Genomic DNA, 20876 nt, shown 5'->3' with positions numbered 1-20876 from the left:
TCCTCGCGTTTATTATTATTATTATTATTATTTTTAATAATTTTAATTTAAAAAACAAAATTCTACAAACATTATTACAATGCAGGTCTCATTGCGCCACTCTGCTTACAGAACAATAATACTTACGTTACTTACAATACGGGTTACTTATGCTGGCAATACAATACTGAATACAGTTACTTACAGAAAATACAATTACATGCAATATGGGCTACTTACATTACTAACAATATAATACTCTACCTACAGTACTTGCTGAACATACAGTTACTTACAATACGTTATACTGTATATTGACTCCTCGTGTTATTGCTTCGTTATTGTCATTGCTTTGCCTTGGTCCTTAGTCAAACAACAGCCAATTTTCTCCAGCTGAACTATCACATTGAAACCATGAATTGATACGGAGTGGAACATTTATAAACAATTAATTAGTATTTCCCTGTTTTTATTTTCTTATTTTTAACCTCTTTTGTGAGTTAAGTACATGCTTGGTTTTTACTTCTCTGATTCACAACAACACCTGAGAACTATTTCATAATCTACTTAGCGTCCATCTATATTTAACATCAAGTCCAACTTCCGTTTGGAACATTTTTGCTGGCATGGAACGCTTTACAATAATAATATGAAAATAAAAATAAATCCGCACATCTCATTCCAAATGGACCCTTAGGGTTTCACATTTTCTCCCGGAACACTTAGGTTTGAAGGCTTAGTCCGGTACCCAGTACAAAACTATTAACAACTTTTTCTCACTTTGATAAGTAAAACGGTTAGGTCTTACAAAATTACGAAATAGAGCTTTCTTTCTCTAAGCCTTGAGTCAAAGATCAGGGAAGCAACAAATGAATTCTTAATAATGACCAGAGGATATCCCATAATGTAAAAATTAGCTACACGTATAGCACCTACAGGTGTGCGCCGTTCAACTCAAGTCACACCTAATATCTGCGCCAGATAAATTTTGCCGCTGTAAAGCCGTTCCATAAACCTACTTGAAGTGCAAGTATTTTATTATCTTACTACAAAGTACATGAATGCTGAATAATCAATAACACAGCAAATAGTTATCTAACGCTATGAAACATTCTAGGGCAATGCCTTCACACAAACATATTCTTCAAGCAAGGTTCGCAATAGAAGGGGGCAACAAGATCTATTCACCAGACGTCTGTTCTCTTTTCTACTGATTACAATCATACTAAACAGTACCTATAACAAAATTCTCGATCGTGATTGGTTCTCCGCGCGCCTATTTGTCAAGTAATCGTGGGTGTCCAAAGGTGTCCAATTACAGGTATCCAATTTAAACTTTTTGTAATTGGTTACCTGTAATTGGATACCCACGTGATTCGCACGTCAATTACGCGCGCTTCAGTGGCTTCGCGATGTTTCCTACAGTTTTCAAAAGTTATGAATTTTCACAAAAAAAGAAGTTCTCAAAAGCATTTTTAATTCCAAAATTTGTTATTTCAAATCGAACTAGCGCTTCGCGGTCGTCCAATTTTGAAATTACTTGCCCAATTACTCCATGAATTGAATAACACGAGGTCCAATTACTATTAGGCTCAGTTCAGACGCCGAACTTTCCATGAGCCGAACTAAATACGTTGAATTAAGTACATGAAAAGTTCGGCGTTTGAATCAATTAAGAACGGTTATTTGAATTTGGAACGGCCCAGCCGTTCTTCCCGCCTAGCTCACCCGGGAATTTCGGCTTTGGAACGGCTTTGATTCAGACGTCGAACTTTTCATGAGCCGAACCTAATGCATAAATTATTATAACGTATTTCCAAGCAGTTTTCACTTTGCCTGAAAACCGCTGACATTTCGATGTGATTTAGTCAAAACTAAATAAAGTTCGGCGAATTAAGTTCGACGTCTGAATCAACAGGTTTCCTTTTAATAATTTGGGTCAGTCCAAATTCGAATTAAGTTCGGCTCATGAAAAGTTCGGCGTCTGAACTGGGCCTAACATATAGCTGCCTGTTTTATACTATATTCGCCAAATAGGCTCAGTTGCTCAAATCTGATTAACCGAATGCTTTTCAGTGCTAATTTTACGGTCGCCATGCTGGTGCCCTTGCCAAGCGGCATCATCATTCCGTTTCCATATACTGGGTGAAAAATTTCTCGGAATAACGCGCGAATGAAAGACCACACAGAGCCAAACCTCAGCGAGGGTTGTTTACATTAAAACAGAATAGATGCGGTGAGTAGCGTAGCCGATCAACGAACGGCATTCGTGATAGAACGCTTTATAGATTTATACTTAAAGCAATTCTAAATCTTCTATCATATCGCAGATTCTTAATTTTACTTATTGGACGGTTTTTGATGGCATGAATGTGGAAAACAGCAATTAAAACCTTAACACCACGACTTTTTAAATTCTCTGCCTTCTCCCTGTCGTCCTCCTGTTGCCGGAGGTCGCCTCTCAGGCGACCTCCCCCTGCAATCCGTCCCTGAGTAGGGTGACGGCTGCTTGCCATGGCCAGGTCGGGACAAGGTGTTAAAGGACAATTCTGCATAGTTCAGCGATCTTGACTGGTTTTCCTAAACACAATAAAACAACACTTTATATCCAAGGTTAACAATTACTCCACATCAAGACAGAGCGTTGTGAGGTGTGAATTCCGTCATTTAATTTCTGAAAATCAATTCTTGTTACATCGGCTGTAAATGTCAATATTCAGGAGGTGACGGGTTTTAATCCTAGTCAGAACAACACAGGGCTGCGACAAATGCAGACAGCAAACAACTCCGTAAGCCCGGGAGGAAGCACTCCCTTATATGGGCTATAGAGTGTGTGCATTGTCAGGCAATACAAAATTGAATCAGAAACCATTCAGTGGATAAAGTCAAGAAATTGTGATATTATAGGTAATAAATAAAAAAGGCAGTTTCCAAGTCTAAGTTGTGGGCGTTGTCCCAAAGTTGAGATATTCGTCGAAATGTTCCGCGCAAAATTACAGAGCCTAGTATGGAGCCGCCATGTTGGAGGACCTCCTTAGTCCTCCAATATGGCGGCCGGAAAATAGTGTAAACATCTGTAACTTACTTGGCTATTTAGACAACTGATTATCTGAACCGAACCAAAAAAACATTTACACAAGCACTTTTCCTAATACTTTAACTCCTAAAACGGCTAAGAGTCACGCGATAAGTGTATATTTTTCGACAAACGCGATCCTAGCTTCATATCACGCACTGCCATAACACCGAGATTCAAAATGCACTGGTTTCCAAACGAGGGACGCTATTGAGCTGGAAAGTTGTGAACAGATATAAATTTAGTACCTCTCATGCCTGATGAGGATAAAACTTTTACGGGCGTTCTTTAGTTTTGAATTTGAGAATTTGATGACGTCACATGAACACTATACAGGTATGTGCAGCCCCAGAGGGTATGTTTTTTAGCCGTTTTGGTCAGATAATGGGTATTAACTTTAGCCATTTTGGCCTCAGATGGGGTATAAATTTTGCACTCTAGTCTTGAATTGGGTATGTTTTTATAGACGCATCATCAAGTAGTTAAAAACATAACGGTGTGTACCAGTATTATATTGTAACGCGCGCGGGCGACAACAACTTCCAGTCAAGGAGTCCAATAGCCAACGGTTTTATTACTCGACTCTCAACGTTTAGCTTACTTGTACATGGCAAGTCTACTAACACACACAGGCCACTCCATAACGTGAGTCCCTTATATACGCTGTATTACGAGTACATTGCGCAACCCGTACTCGCCATATAACCGTCTCTTAGTCTTAGAACTCTTGCGAGTATACATTCAAATACAACCGTTATACCTCTTAGCACGCGCATCATAGCTCGTGCAATCACTATATCAGTTTCATTACAATATGCAACAACGTGTGGTAACTAGAAGAAGCTATCTTACCCAATACAAGCATATAAACATTGCCTTAAACCATAGTCTGCTTGTAAATTGATTGCAAAGCTAAGATGAGTGAATTGCACGTTCTACAAGATCAGTAACATTTTCTGTCTTCCATGCATACCTGTCTTCTTACAGGAGTAACTGATAAATACTGTCTGGCGTCAACATACGCTGGACTGGCTGTACCAAGGTTCCTACAAGAATGTGGTAATTTATTGTTAATCTACGATCACGAGAGGCCTGAGACCTAGCAGAGTATTGCTACCATTGGACAGTCGACTACTCTAGTCTGACAGGGTACGTATACCTATAATCCATCAAATATCTTCGCTCAATTGGTCGCGCAATTGGTCTAAGCACGTCACGTGACCGAATATTTCACATCTAGAACTGGGGAATATCCGAGAACATTCCCCAATTTTCAAAACTGCGCGTGTTGCGAAAAAGATTTGCAGGATAGTAAACACAATAGCCTCCATTTGGCGCGAAAATATGCTCGGATATTTGTCCTTGCACATTATCTGTTCCTCGAAGCTCACAGTTTTCTTCGAGCTACGCTCTCGGAAGACTGTTTGTTTCTGGGAACACTGTTTGCTTCTCAGAACAGATAATGTCCGCGGACAAATTTCCTAGCATATTTTCGCGTCAAATGGAGGCTATTGTTTACATATATGCAATTGCTAGATTACCCCGACACGTGCAATTGTAAAACGTCTCTCCACATTAGTTAATTATGCATAATGACCTATTTCAAACCTCTCGACAATTCACAGTTCCAATCATTTGCATTAAAAACCCAGTTTTGTCAATGAGATGAAATAAAATTGAAAAGTTAATTTAATTTCTTCTGGATAATAATGATAAATATATCTCAGGCCTGGTCACAGTACTTCTCGATAAGACCTAAAACATATTTCTATCAAAATGTTTAATTAGCCAGGCTAAAAATGTTTAAAAGATCAAAAGAGCAGAAAGACGTTTTCGACATGATGTCATCTTCAGGGTAAAGGTTAAGGTAACCCAAAACAGTTTCCAGCACTTTCCACGAATTTCAGTTGATACTACTAATATGGTCTCGAAACTGTCCAATCACTGGTGAGCACACAGTTATCGTTATTGATACAATAGGTTGCTGTAGCAACCGTGTGACCTGCTAAAAACACCCTTAATTTTAGCTTAAACTGCTAAAAAAAACTCAAGAATTTTCGAATGATACATATGACAAGGGTGGAAAAAAAGTTTTGAAGAGTTTGTATTTTGGGTGACACGATATAACATTTACAACGATTACTTATCTTTTGATTGTAACTACTGATAAAGTAGCCTCCAAACACAGAAAGCATTATTTTCGGCGGGGGTAAGTGTCAGCCGGAAATACGTCTGAAACCGGGTGTGCGAGTGATAAAGTAATAAGTTCTTAAACAAAAAAAGACTCTCACGAGGACATGTGGTTACTGGATATAGTGAATAACCACAATGGTGCAAACAAAGAGTTTCGGAGTTTTGGTCTTGCTGCGAAGTATTGTTTTAAAATTTGAGTGCACGTGTTTGACATTAATGTCCTCTGCATCGTTGAGTGAGCAACATTAGGGGCCTTTATAGGATGCAAGAACGGGAAGGCCAAGACGGGAACGGCAGTGGACGCGGGAAACGTTCGCGTGTCCCATCTGTCGCTAAAGACAAAATGCTTAAAGTTGTGTAATTTTCCTTCAGGACGGCGACGTCAATAACTCTAACTTCCTAGAAGCTTTTTATAAAACCAATGACATCCCTAAGAGATAGTATAGAGATATTATCCTGTTAAGCTTAAACGATGGTGAACAGACTTAGAACTTACTCTTCTTTAAACATGTGAAGCAAACATTCCTGATTTGTCGGTATTTAATACTGAAAGAATCCAGAAATGAAGAAATTATGTGAACGATCTTTATATCGGTCTGATTCAGAGAGCTTTTTGCCAGCAGAGCGTTTTATAATCGATCCTGTCTGTAACTGCAACAAGTATTTGTAATAGAACAAACATTACATTAAGTTCCGTATAGTATGAAAACATGAAATAAACATCAATTTGCAAATTTGCATTTTTAAAATGTTTGCTCGATAGCCGCTTTCAAGGCACTTAACAATCGTATTTCCAATCAAAACCTTTCGGAAACTGCTCAAAATCCTACAAGATTCTTCGAGAACAATATTTTGGCACATTCGGTCATAGCTGTGCCTTGGTTGTATTAGAAAGAAAAGAGAAAACTTTGTCTACTCAGCAAGTCGCATCATCTCGAGGAGCGTGGGAAAACGAGTCTACAATGTCCTACGTGCAGTCAGCGGTTAGAGATCGTAGTCATTCGTAATGCTCCGTAAAGCTATGTTTCTGCTAGTAAATTCGTAATTTTCAAGTTCACTCCAGCAATGATATCAAACTCAACGAAACCAATTTTAAACAGTAAAAGTAGTTATGTTCATTAAAACTCGTGTTTTAAAGGTGATAAAATCGATCAAAAGAACTCGAGCAAACCTCGAGGTATTTTCTGCCTCGCCTCGTGAGATCAGAAAAGTCACGGATAATCTCACTCACTAACGAATCTAATGGCATTATGGTTACTACTGGCTAAAAGCCAGTACCACAAAAAAAAAAAAAAAAAAAAAAAAAAAAAAAATTACAGAATGTGTTATGTACGCAGACTGGGACAAATTCATGCATCAAATGAATGTATCAAATGTGGCAAAATCCAAACGCAACTCCAACTCCATTTTGTCGTGTGAATTTCGTCCCTCTCGCGGAAAACACTGGTCACCGAAATTACCACTGAAAGTTTACGTATTAACGGCCGACCGAACGACCAACGGAAGGACTGTTTATCTGCACAATCTGATAACTCAGTGCTATAGCTCCCTCTAGCTGCTCTTTCACTCGTTATAAACAGAGTGAACTTACCTGCGATAACCATTGGCTTCGCTGTACCCGTCACCTTGAATAAATCAAAATAATTAAGCCAATTTAGTCGTCACAGCGTGATCGGCATCAAACGTAATCAAAAGAAAGGCCCTGAGAGTAATGGAGGTTAGCTCTAAAGGTATAATAGCTGTCGTTGTTTACAAAAATCTTCTTAATTGTAGCACAAGTGTCTTGGGAATATTGCATTCGTTGTAATAGACGGAAACTATGTGTACTCTTCAAACAATAAGCAATATATTACAGAAAGTACAGAAAGTAGAGACGATACAGCTATAAAAATGCTCAGACATAGCACTTGGGGATGCGCGGTGGCCTCGTATTTACTGCTTTCAACTCCGGATCGACCGGTCTAGGCTTGAGCCCTTGCCAGAGACATTTTGTTATCTTTTCGGGCAATTCAAGTTACTCTAACGGCTCTCTCCATCCAAATGCACGAATGGGTACCGGCGAATTTAATTTAGGGGATAACCTTGTGATTGGTTAGTATCCCGTCCAGGCGAGACTTAAGATACTCCTAGTCGCTTCATGTTACGGAAACTGAAGGTACGCCCGAGCCTGATGAGCCACTTTTGGCTCTTATGCAGACTTCTTTTTCTACACAGCATATCTTGCGGGCTTGATAAAGCCAGGCGGCAAACTGTAAGGAAAATTTCCCGATGTAAGAGCTACAAATAAAAAATACTTACGCATAGACGGCATTCTGCAAAAATAGCAGAAACACACTATAATAATAATAAGGAAAACAAATGCAGTAAGTCCTCCTTGGATACCCCGCAGTGCACCTATTGAAAGGACTGAACCACGTGCACCTGTAGAATGAGGTTCCTGTGTTGTTTCTGTGGATTCGGTGGTAAGGGGAATGGCTGCAGAGAAAATTTAAAACCACTGAAGAGATTTTCCTAACAAATACAGATATGACTACGTCCAGTATTAGATTACCCTTGTCTGTGACTTCGTATTGACAACTGTACAGTAAATGTCAGCATTTAAATAACTAGCTTTGATTTGTTCCGTAACTGATAGAGTAGCATGTATAATAAATTGTGAACATCTTTCTCATCACTTTCACTCAAGAGTGCTCTTCTGACTGTTCGCAAAAAGATTAAAGCTTGAAATCGAGTAATTTGCATTAGTGTAGTTGTCAACCAAAAGGCTCACTTTATGAACTACAGTTTGCAGCCGACCCCGAGGACAACTTCAAGTAAAAAAACGAATTTATATTTTATCTTGGAATTTCGTGATTGTCTAGATCTGTTTAGTGTGCCTATTGGTCTTAGAACTTGCTCAAGCTAAATATGTAACGCTAGCGTTCAAAATACGAAAAATATTCTCATATTGGGGCCATCTCGTACGCCCCAAATCTCTCCGGGATTCAAGGATAAAAATCCCCGCACGCTCGTAGTCTCCTGGGTGTTCTGTTTCACACAGGTTTTGTATAAATAGGCCTGTTTTGGCCTGTTTAATTCTCTTTTCGTTAAAACGTTCGCCAGTCGTTAGCTTGGCGTCCCTCCCCCCAGCGATGACCATTGTCGCCATCCTAGCTAGCTCCCGCTCCTTTTCGCCTCCGGGCTCGCTTCTTCCCATATCTTATCCTTGCCTGGGGCGTTTGGGAGTGAGGGCTCCCAGTGGGAATTTATTACTACGCAGAACTTTGTCATTTAACTTTGTTGTTTTGCAGAGGACGGCAAAGAAATGTAGAAGGATCTATAACGCACGTGTACCGCCATTGTTTTGCTCATTAAATATTTTTTTTTTGGTGGCGTTTTCGTTGCCGCCGTCGTCCGTGGTTTGCTTAACTGAACTCCCTTTTATAATTGGACGGGTGGATTTGGAGAACATAAAGTGATTCTTACTACACTAACACGAGACATTCTATGTGAATAGTTTATGGAGGATGCGGCAGTCACTTATCTGATATAGATGTATTCCGTCTTACAACATAATCTATATCGCGAAAAAATTCACCATCTTTATTAACTTATAATCTATATCCTTGCAAATTACAACTATTGGTTCTAGCAATTAGAACTTGAACCACGCCTGATACGAAAAACCGCTTAAAAAGCACCCTTTAGATGTGGCCATCTAATGCAGCAGCACGGCACCCCGAGGAAAGGGTACAAAATCAATAAGGTAGAACATTCACAATTATACCTAAAAGATGTTATAACAAAAGGTTAATAATAATAAAACAAGAGGTCAACCGCGAAGACTGCCTAACCTACAATAAAGTCTTCCGCCAAAAGCCTAAATAGTCCCTAAACGTCCCATGACAACCCGCGAGCCTCTCCATAATGCCATCACAATAGTAATTTCTAACTAATTCGTCCCTCAATCGTCAGAAGCTACATAAGTTCTTACATAAATTAAAGTCTATACAATTTTTTTTCCTGTAAAAAAAGATCAATATTCTCCAAGAATAAAATATAGATTTCTCAAATTGATATTTCTACAGAATTTGCCTATCTATTTCTTTCGCACCTGATGGCATGCATGAACCCCTCATAAAATGTGGCCTTTCATTTATGTTGTTAAGTACATTGCGTTATGTTGCTACTGTGAATCAATGTTGTGCACTATTGGGAAAAGCGTTTTCGCGAAACACCGCAAACCATCAACTTTTTAAATTATAACCGTCAAAACGCACGATACCTCGCTCTAGATTGCATGGGTCATTTATCATTTATTTGTCAGTAACATCCTTTCGGGCAAAAAACTTACTTTGTTGCTTTTTTTTTAAAGCGGTTTCGCCTAGTCAGCAGCCATGAAAATTTATTGCAACAAAAGAAAGTGTTTACGTAAGAAAATAGTTCAACTCTCACAAAATTGTTTTGGGGCACCAATATGGCTGTCTTGACGTCATATAAAAACACTCAATGGTGAGTGCTTCTTAAAAGGTGTATAACAAATACTAGTTTTATATGGAACGCTCTTGAGTGGTATACCATGGAATATCCTGCGAGTCAGTTGTATTTTCTCGGTATACAAACTAGATTTTACGCGAGTGTGCCTTATACCAACAAAATCCCAGTGATAAGTGGAATATTCCATGGTATACCACGAGAAAGTGTTGAATAACTATTTTATAACATGCCATAGAAAATGCAGTGGCCAATTTAACAGAATCAATTCATCAACGATGGGAAGGTTGGGAGTAATACCGTCAAATATACGACGGCTTTTCTGTATTCTGATTGTCTGTATTTTCTAACCCTGTATTACGTTCGCTTCTGCCTGCAATTATGCCACTTACAACATCCTTGTTCATCAGATTCGTCTGCACAGTCTTCCAGACCATCACACCTCCAGCGAGCTGGAATACATCGGCCTATGCCACACTCAAACTCATTTGAGTTACATTCTTAAGAAAAAAAGAGAATTATTTCAAGTGAACAAATATTCTGTTTTCTCTTTATGAAATTATACACGGTTGCAATTAGATACTGACGATGACAGTAGGGAGAGTAAAGCCATTTCGAGGAAGGTTGCCCTGTACGCGGTAATGCGAAAAATATCATGGGTAGAGAAGGTCTACTAGTGTTTGATCGAAATACACGGGAAGAAGGAAGAAGAAATCACAGATAAAAGTATTTATTATATATATGTATTTTTTTCGGTCAGGCTGAAACACCATGAACCTCGATCAACCTTAGCAAACTAAGACTTCTTATAATTTCTTTCGGCATTGCCGCGTACGCCATTACGCTTTTGTGTGACAACCATACTCGAAACAGCTGTATAATCCTTGCTAAAAGTGGGTTTTTTTCTATTGATTACCATAAAATCACAAAGTCACATGTGATCACTCTCAGCAGGTACGGACTATAATAGACAATGCTTGCGATGGGCCAATGAGAGGTTGACCAAAACATGAATTTTTAAACGTCGATTTGGTGTCTAGCATGATCCCAGTCCTCTAAGAAGGTGAGGGGATCTTGCTGGATATAACATCAGCTTTATACGTGTATGCTATCCAACAGACCCATCTACATTTAGCCAATTACAGGCATAACTGAAAAAATGAAAAGCCTTGAAGTAAATGGCCATGCAGGGAATCATGGTGGATGTATTCATGAAAGCAAATATCCTGTCATAGATGTTGAATACAACTACAATGATTCCCTGTCTGTCCATCTCATAGAGAAAACTGGCCATTCTAAACGTGTGCCTGCTTCTCTTTTAACTCTTCTTTTCCAGATGTCTCCCTTCGCTTCGTTTGATATTTTATTTTCAGGTTCAATCTTTAACGAAAACAGACGTTAACAATATAATACGTGTATAAGTATTTGTCGATCTCCCTGAATAAATCTCGTAACAAAACTTTTCCACGAAGTTACAAACTTTTAAACCGTCTAGATTAGCCTAGTTTGTATGAAAATACAGAAAACTCTCACCTTGAACACTTGAAGAGGAAGTTTTGGATTTGCGGATCTGTAAGTCAGACGAAACAGTTTTTGAGCATAATAAGCTACAGAAGTCGAACGAGACGTGTTTTCTTGGGCTAGTTTCCGCTCGTGTACTTCCTTGGAAGCGCTGCTATCGTCGCGCTGTGGCAAATACCGTGCATCGACAGTGTGGTGAAGCAAAAACCCCTTAATCTCATTCGGCAGTTTTTTCCCGGTTGTTATAGGAAAGGAATAAACCAAAAAGACGTTAAATATCAGTATAACTTTCACCATTTTGGCGCACGAGCAAACAGGAGATACTTCGTGGTCAAATGCACGCTGTTGTTCAGTGTTTGTTGCAAGGCCAATACTGCACGATAAACCAATTTGCATTGACGTCATAGCATCATCTTTAAGAAACCTCAAGCGGAAAAAAGTTTATTGTTAAGTTTTGTAAAATTACATAACCACTGAAGCGAGTTCAAAGTTCTTTTTCATATATGAGAGATATAACCTTGAAAGTAAGGTTTGTATTTTAGGTTCAAAATCGCTCGGAGTGCTGGTAACCATATGTAGATATTATTCAGTCAACACTGAAGAGGTAACTATTGTGAATGTTTGCATATCAATAAGCACTCATTGACGGGGCGTTTCTTAACTTTAGCTCATCCTTTGTAAACGTGATATAGGTTAATCTGAACCGTTTTTGATCGATTCATTCCAGTCCTGGGTCAATTGTTCAAACAGAGAAATGTCAGAAAAACAGCAAAATCTTAAGTATTATCCTGAAGATGACGGACTGATGATTGATGCCACTTTGTTGACAAGGAAAACGTACTAAAAACCCCAGGTTATTCACGACGGTCACCCTTAAATTTTTAATTAATGATTGTTTTTTTTTGGGGGGGGGGGGGGGGAAGTGGCATTATCATTTTGCTACAAGTTCTCTATCACATCAAGAAATTCCTTCATTCCTACTCGTGCCACTGATTGACAATTTCTTCCACTTTGCGACAGTTGTTTTGCCTTGAAGTAAACTCGTGGAATGTAACGATGATGTAGGCGTCATGTTATGTCAATCAAAGTATAGAAATGATTCAACGCGAACCTATACTTTGCTTGATCGGGTCATTCATCTTTCATTAATTGTTCAAACCAAGAAATGTCAGAACTACAGCAAAATCCCATGTATTAACTAACTAATCATGAATATGACGGACGGGTGATTAATCCCACTTAGCTGACAAGCGAAACGCATTAAAAACGTAGATAAATGAATGGAAGACTTTATCATGATGTAAGTGTTAAAGAGTATTTAGCTTTTAAAAAACTAATTGGGAACACTATTTACACATACATCTTTCTTCCAATAACTGGAGAGATGTGGTTAAACATAGGGACAAGTAGCATGTGTGGTCAAACGTCATACAAAGCAACGTTGCAGCAGCGTTGAAATGTTGCCTGCGTTTGACCCATGCGCAGCTCTTTTCCCTTCGTAGTTATTTTTCATCCCATCGTTTCCAAAGAGTTGGGAGAACCCAGAACAGGATTTTATCATATAAGATCCAGACAAGACGGAAAGTGCAATTTAAATTCTTTTGATGTCCTACAAATAAAACAAGAAAAATAACACCACTGATGCGGCGAAGAGGAGGTTTTATTGCTGGTCTATTTTTTTCCTAATCTTCGGACGGGATTGATTTTAAGTTTGTTGTTTACTGAATTTGCACGGGAACTCGTTGGTAAAATATCGGTCTTGGCTTTGTCTGGAGGATCACTTCGCAATGAACCCCCTCTGCCAAGAGTGATTTTTTTCCCCAGCAACGCCAACGTGCTTGGCTTATAACAATCAATTATTTGTCACCGCTGAGCACTATTACATTATTAGGTAGATAGCTGATTTGGATCGATACCTGTCAGAATATTTCGACACCTTTTGATCCTTGTGTCTTCTAACAGCAACGTACAGGACTACTTGATTTCATTTACGGATTTGTTCGTCTTTTTTACGTGTTCCACATTCTTCATACAGTTAGTCCATCTTATAAAATGAGTAATATACATATATGCTTATAACATGTTTGCATCCTTATCCTTTCAGTGTACGATAGCCTTTTTAAATTTTCATTCTGTGTAAAGCCTGTCTCGATAAGACTTCTATCAAAATCAGCCTGTATTGCACTAACGTCTTTTCAATTGTTATTCTGATCAATTTTTTTTGTAAACATCCTGTCTTTTAAAGTTTAAATTGCAAAGAAACACGTTTTATTTTTAATTTCATATCTTACTTTATCACGTACGGTATTTTAAAACCTTTTGTTTTGCATTTTACAACATAGAATTCGGAGTGTTATTCGCGTATCTCACTAATCTGTTTCCATTATTCTATTTTGTTATGTTTTTTGAATCTTATTTTTAACTGTTCTCTGACCACTACCGCCAGCATCCACAACCACTTCCAATCACCATTCTCACCACCAGCACCACCAGCACCACCAGCGCCACCAGCACCACCAGCACCACCAGCACCACCAGCACCACCAGCACCACCAGCACCACCAGCACCACCAGCACCACCAGCACCACCAGCACCACCAGCACCAGCACCAGCACCAGCACCAGCACCACCACCAACAACACCACCAACAACAACACCATCAACACCACCAACACCACCCGCCCATGCCCACCAGCACCAGCACCAGCACCAGCACCAGCACCCAAGTAACAACCATTACTCTAACCACAACCACCATGACCAATAACAACAACAACAACAACAACACCACCCACCACCAGCACCCACTACCACAACCAATCACCACTCTCACTACGACCACCATCACCACCAACAACAACACCATCACCAACACCACCAACCGTCACTAGAATCACCCACCACCAACATCACCAACCAACACTGCCTCACCAACTCCAGCGCAAACTGACACCACCATCACATGCATTTTGTATGTTATAATCTTATATCTTCTGGCTATTTTTCAACCTGGATGTCATCAAATATACGTCAGATCTCATCAACCTTCTTTTAAAATTCCGATTTATGTTCACTTATATGTGGCCCCATCTGTTCTTTTTAACTGGTTGTAATTTAAGAGCTTCTGCCTAAGAGACTGAAGCAGACTTGGAAAATAGGGTTGGCCTATTTTCCTAAGAGTCCACACACAAGGTCCTTATGCAAACTTGTGTAAAATGCTAACGTTTTAGCTTCAATGATCGTTTTCCGTCCGAGTTTTGGATATTAACCCCAAGGAGGTGTCCTGTGAGGTTAAACTTCGACCACATTTTGGGCATGTATCTCCTCAGGGTCAGATCTGGGTCCACTTGTATTCCTATTGTACATCAATGATATCGGTGGTTTTATTAATGGAAATCTGGGACTTTTCGCAGAGAACAGTGTTTGACAGTGTTTGTTTGGAGTGGCTGACAATATTCAGGATGCTAAGGCTTTGCAAAGTGACCTAAATGAGTTTTGCCGCTGGGCGTTTGATCGGCAGATGGCGTTTAATGAAGGTAAGTGCACCATCCTAACAGTAGTACGTTAGCACCAGCCGCTAAGTTACCCATCATGACAACCAATGGCTCGTTACTTCAGCCAGTGCAACACTCTAAATACTTAGGTGTGGAACTGTCTCAAGTGGAATACTCATGTTACTAGCATTATCGGCAAGGATAACCGTTCTCTTGGATTTATCAGAAGGAGCATGCATCGTTGCTCCGCAAAGATTAAAAAAGCCTATTATTCATTAGTAAGACCCCATCTTGAATATGCAAACAGTGTGTGGGATCCGCATGCACAAAAGCAAATCAATGACATCGAAGGTGTGCAACGACGAGCCGCTTGGTTAGGGAAACGCTGTTATGATCGAACACCGGGGTCTGTGACTCGTCTGCTGATCGAGCTACAGTGCTCCTCTCTGGAACAGCGTTGAAAGGAAGCCAGAGTCACCATGATGTACAAAGCTGTCAATGGGAAGATAACCCACCAGATTCCTGAATATGTTAAAACCAAGCAGGGTATAAATAGACAGTACTACCCCATGAGATTCACACATTTAACCCCGCGAGCAATCCTTACAAATTCAGTTTTTATGCAAGAACCATAACCGAGTGGAAGTCACTTCCTGCTGAAGTAATAAAGCAACTAAGTGTTGAGTCATTCAGGGCCAGTCTCGTCTCTTTTTCATCTTAATGGTGATTTAGTTACGTTTATTTCCTTTCTTCCTCTTTTACATCTGCAATGATGGGTAAATCCCTTTGCAGATTACGTATATAGATGTAGATGGAACAAATTGGAAAAAGACACAATTTCCCGACATTTAAAAGTAATCCCTCGTACTGATGCAACATGTGCACCAATTTTCCTCAAAATTTCCTGGTTGTATGAAAATAATTGACGCCAGACAACACTATGTGGTGTCTAGTTTATTTACACTTTCAGCCCTGTTCAAGATTACCTAGAGACATTAAAAAATGGCAATTTGTATCACGTTTTAATTTAAATTACTTATTTACACCTGTAGATTGTTTAATCACCTTTATTTAGTAAATTGCACTCCTATTATCAATGGTTCAAGCAAAAAAAAAAACAGCTGCGGATCACAACGAATTGATACTGTTTTTTTTCTGGAGCGAATAAATTTTCGGCCTCTTTGCTTGCTGGAAAAGCATTGTCGGTTAAAAATCTTCCTGAAAATGTCCCACCTCTTTCCAGATCAAATAAAACGAATATATGGGTTCGATAGCTAATTCGGTATGACTTCGGTCAACACCTAAGATATTACCCAAAGACATAAACTGAGCCTTCAGCGTAAAACCTCCAGGAGCTTCGCCCATTTCTGAATGACACATATTTAAAAAAAATTACCGGTTTCTGTGAAAGGGTTTTAGCGTAAAGTTTACAGATTACTTTTTTTCTTGAAACTTTCTTTTGGAATCTCCTTTTAAATATAGAGCGGTTTTCGAATAGTGTCGTAAAGCCAATGCCAAACCAATGTGTAACCATTTAGACTACTTAGGCAATAACAATCCTTAGTAAAACCAGAACAAAAACCAAATTACTTTAGATAGACGCTCAATTGAAAAGCGGTATATACAATTAAGGTATTTACAAACGTACAATACTGGATCTATGATTCAAAAATGTATGCTTTTCAATATCAGCAATGGACGGAATTTTTCCGTATACAGAAGAGCCTTCAGAAGAGTTAACTTTCATAGTTTTACCAAGAAATTATGAAGTTGTTTTCACTGTATTCTTGAGCCATTTTTATAGGTTTCGCAAGGAGTTTAACTGATATCTGAGAACTGGCTAAAGTTCAACTTATAGCTGACACCTGAGATCTGCAGAATTCCTAATAGCTCAGAAATAAATTGAAATCCGGACTGATTGCAGAAGTCGCGGAAAAAATAAAGTAATAGCTGAGATTCCTGCACCCAATTATGGATAAGCGGACCCCCTCATGACATGGGGGTAATATAATACTATTGTATGGCTCCTCTTAATTTCCACCTTAGTTTAATGAAACTATGCAGTTTTTCCTAACCTAGACGGAGTTAAGATATTGCTTACTCCACTTTTGTGCGAAAATCGTTTCTCATTCGACGATTCACGAGGGCATTAAACAGTAACTGCTCACAGTCTATGGATCGCAGGATTTCAAAATAGAATTCGAAACACGGATACAATGTACAAAGAGAACGACTGGACTTAATTATCCCAGACAATTAAAGAGAGACATTAGATGGTTATGATTCAATTGGGTACTGAATCCCAAATGACTGAAATCTTTGTACTGCCGTCTAGCCAGTTACTTTCAGTTTTCAAAATCCTGTCTCAAGTCAAGTCGCTGTTCAGAGATGCTTTATATGGCGCCGTGATACTCGTTGTCACCGTTTCTGGTCTTCGAACAGTTCCATCATGCGTGGCGGTTGGCAACTTTACGGAGACTTGTTGGAATCACAGGATCTCCATAACGATGTATTTATTTCACGGTCTTTTTTTTTCAGACTTGGTTACATTTCCGTTACCTTCAGGATTGTCTTACCCCACTTAACACCGCGCGCAGCTTTCACCATGGATCATGGACTTTGTTTCCACGATGGATGAAGGCTGCTGCAGATGTAAGCCATCTAAGGAGCTGCTGCATGTATCAAGCGTGGGGACGGAGAAAGACTTTTTAAACATAACCACACTGGGTGTTCATTGAATAGAATATAAATCTTCAGTTAGATTGCAAGATACTGATCTTGTCAAGCGTTGGGTATGTTTTCCCTCTATGTGCCGCTCTGACGACATAAATGGATCCTTTGGCCTGAAAAATTGAGCGGCACCAACTGCTGACTTTGTTTCTTGAGGCTTTTTCATCCTTAGCAGTTCTCGAATAGCCTTCCTAAAACGGTGGTCTCTATAACAGTAAAGTAGTGGATTGAATAGAGAGTTCAACTGCGTCACCAACTGTGTAAACCGCACGGCGGCATTTGTACGAAGAAGTGGCACAACGTTTCCTAAGATAGCAAAAAGAAATATTGGGATAAATGAGGATATTACTGCAGCTGTTAATAAACCAGTTGTCTTGGCAACTTTGGACTCCAGTTTTGCTTTCATTAGAACGTCGATTTGAGAGATTTCATTCAGTTTCCGATTGCGTATTCCAAGGTAAACCTTTCGGTAAAAGAGTGCAACAAGAAATAAACAAACAGTTTCTACAGTAAACCACATGGCCAAAAAGTTATTCAAAATTCTTCGGTCCACAACGGCCATTCTAATAGAAACGTATGCAGCCGTTAGGAAGAGCGCAGAGAGCCAGGTACCTAACGCTATTTTTTTGAGGCGTCCATTTGAGATGATACGCTTATAGTCCATCCATTTTTGTACCGCCACGTACCTCTCCCAAGCAATGATAGTCAAGTGATGAAAAGTAGCTGTGAATAGTAAAGGCATGAAGTGAATAATCACCAGATTTAACATACAGGTATACTCAAACGAAACTTGGCGTAATGTAAAGAAATCAATTGTGGCACATGTCGGCATAACTATAACGCCAACGAGAAGATCCGAGACGGCCAGGCTTGACAACAGAATGTTTGAGGGTTTTTGCAGCTCTCTTCTTTGCTTTATAGCTAAGACTATCAATGCGTTCAAAATAATGGTGGGGAATGAAGCCATGACCGTTATTAGGCCTATAATCACGTGAAAAGCTGAACCACCGACCTCCCATGATATGTGCGGTGGTTCCAGGGGACAATACGTCGATCTGGATAAACTTATAGTTGTTTGGTTGTTATCCAGGCCCATGCCGCTGTAAATGCTTGAAGAATATCTTTCGTTTAGATGCAGGGGACTTTAAATAACCAACCACACCTCTTTCGATCACGTATGGTCGTCAATTTCAGCTCCTACGTCTGTCTGCGATTCCTTCAATCAATCCTATGACGAGTAGAATTAAAACAGGTATAATTATCTTTAGAGAAAGTTGATGTTACTTGCTTCGCGTCCAATGGAACTAACTTGTCTCTCTTACTTGAAAGTAAACCATATTCTTAAGGGACTCATGACCAGTTGTCAATGAAACGACTCAAGAGAAGGTAAACGTCACATGTTACATTTTAAAAGAAAGTGAAGAATGATCATCGCAGTAAATTTTCCAATTTAAGCAATTGGAAAGAAGAAGCCTGAAAAACAAAAAAAAACAAAAACAATCAGGGCTTCCCGTTGAAGCCCTGATTTTTTTCAGGCTTCTTTTTTCCAATTGCTTAAATTGGAAAATTTACTACGATGATCATTAATTCTTCACTTTCATCTACAACCGCAGTTCAAATATGAATTATTTCATATATACTTCACATGTTACATTTTGTCACATATGATTTTTTTAAGTGGAGGTGGTGAGGGCTGGGGGCTAACAGGCCATAATTCTGATGAACATAGAATATTTAAATGCACCTGCATGCTGCATATTAATGTTCTGCTTCGAGTAGCACTGACTGTTTGCCCTAGTTTCTGATCGATCAGTTCCTTGTAATAAAGGTATAATAAGCATTTCCCTTTCGAATGGGAGTTTTTCTGCCTGCATTTTTCGCTATTGTAGCTTTTGCGTCAGCTAACCCAAAGGAATTGGTGTATCTAGGCCCGGAAAGAAATTGATTTGAATGAAGATCGAACCAATCATGCAATCAGGACAACTGAATCATAAATTCAAAGTGGTTCAATCAGTTTAGAGAGTTGTCGAGTCACTTCGTGTGTGGCCTATAGCGCCAACAAAGGTTGCAGCTTTCAATATTGATTGTGTAAATGGAGATTCTTGTGAAAATTCTCAAGACAAATAGCTTTAATATTTATAGCCCAGGTTGCCTATGATATGTTCTTGTTGCTTGTTCATGGGGCACTCTTTTACTCCTATGATATTTCTACCAAGTAATGTTTGTTATGGCTTAGTTTGCTAACACGTTACTAGAGTCAAATTAATAATGACCATCTCACGGTTAACGTTTCTCACTCGATTCTGTTATTCCAAGCTAGATGTCAATAGACACACACACACACTATACTGTAAATAATGACAAACTTCATATCGTTTAAGTGCAAGTAGAGTATGGAAATAATCATGAATATAATTGTAAGGGAAGCAGCTTAAGAACATTGACGTGATAGTTATAGTTAAAAATTGTTCCAGCTTCAGATTTACGTGAAATGAAATACAATTATCCGCATTCTTAACATTGACATTGCCACTGAAAGATACTTGAACTTTGTGAACGTTAATTTTCTTTTATTTTCTTATGTAAGAATTATATACAAGAATTGTTTGCCCCGGAACTAGTTCCAGAATTAATCGAGGCGGGGGCAAGAGTTTAACTTAAAAAAAAGAAAACAAAAGTAATTTAATTTACAGCAAAATTACAAAAGATTCAATAACATTTAACATTTGTCAGATAACATTCACTGTCACTGAACCATTTGAGGTGCGTTAAGCAATACTGTACAAAATTTTCAATATTGCCTCGAGGTTCCATTCGATTTGTAAGGACTGATTAATTAAGCTAAGACCGATAAATTCGGTTTACGAAGCCGTCGGTAAAAATATAACTGAAATTATACAGTAGCTCTGAATCTGCAGTTTTTTTTTTTTTAAATTTGCCTAACATGTTTCCTATGTTCTCTTTCTGTGCAATGAAAATCATGAAAAGAAATTGGAAATAATGAGCATTTTCGTTTTGGAGAGTCTCTTAGGCCGTTTACAGATTTCTCGTACCGTAGTGATATTCTTTCTTCTGATTTAAAATGCTGACACTTTATGACCCTCTGGAACGTTTCTGACTCAATTCTGTGATCCCTTGACGTAGTTAATTTAATGTAAAAGAAAATGAACGAAACCAAACTCCAGATAGTTCATATGGTTTTGAATTTGTAACATGTGTCCGAAATCTTGTATCTGACCGTTGACACCTGAGCAGTGCTTCTTGTGATGCTGTCTTTTTTCCTTTTAATTTCGACGAGAAAATGAAGGGAAAGAAAGAGAATTAGAGAACCTTAACTTCAAAAAGATATCGTTCTAAGAAAGATTGCAGTAATGGGTGACAAGATGTGACATTCCCATCTTACTTAAGA

General features: G+C 38.9%; 1 protein-coding gene across 1 annotated transcript; it reads right to left on the bottom strand.

The window, feature by feature from the left end:
- Window positions 1-17023: 17023 nt before the first annotated feature.
- LOC145491634 (5-hydroxytryptamine receptor 1B-like) lies at window positions 17024-18758 on the bottom strand. The gene has a single exon (XM_081470846.1). It carries the CDS (start codon window positions 18561-18563, stop codon window positions 17469-17471), a length of 1095 nt encoding a protein of 364 aa, XP_081326972.1. The 5' UTR covers window positions 18564-18758; the 3' UTR covers window positions 17024-17468.
- Window positions 18759-20876: the final 2118 nt, after the last annotated feature.

This window comes from Orbicella franksi, chromosome 7 (genome assembly GCF_964199315.1).
Source record: "Orbicella franksi chromosome 7, jaOrbFran1.1, whole genome shotgun sequence".
In the NCBI taxonomy this organism is placed as follows: domain Eukaryota; kingdom Metazoa; phylum Cnidaria; class Anthozoa; order Scleractinia; family Merulinidae; genus Orbicella; species Orbicella franksi.
This window is presented reverse-complemented; position numbering and strand designations above follow the sequence as displayed.

Coding starts and splice junctions, on each gene's coding strand:
- LOC145491634 (XM_081470846.1), bottom strand. CDS start 18,563: ATGGGCCTGGATAACAACCAAACAACTATAAGTTTATCCAGATCGACG.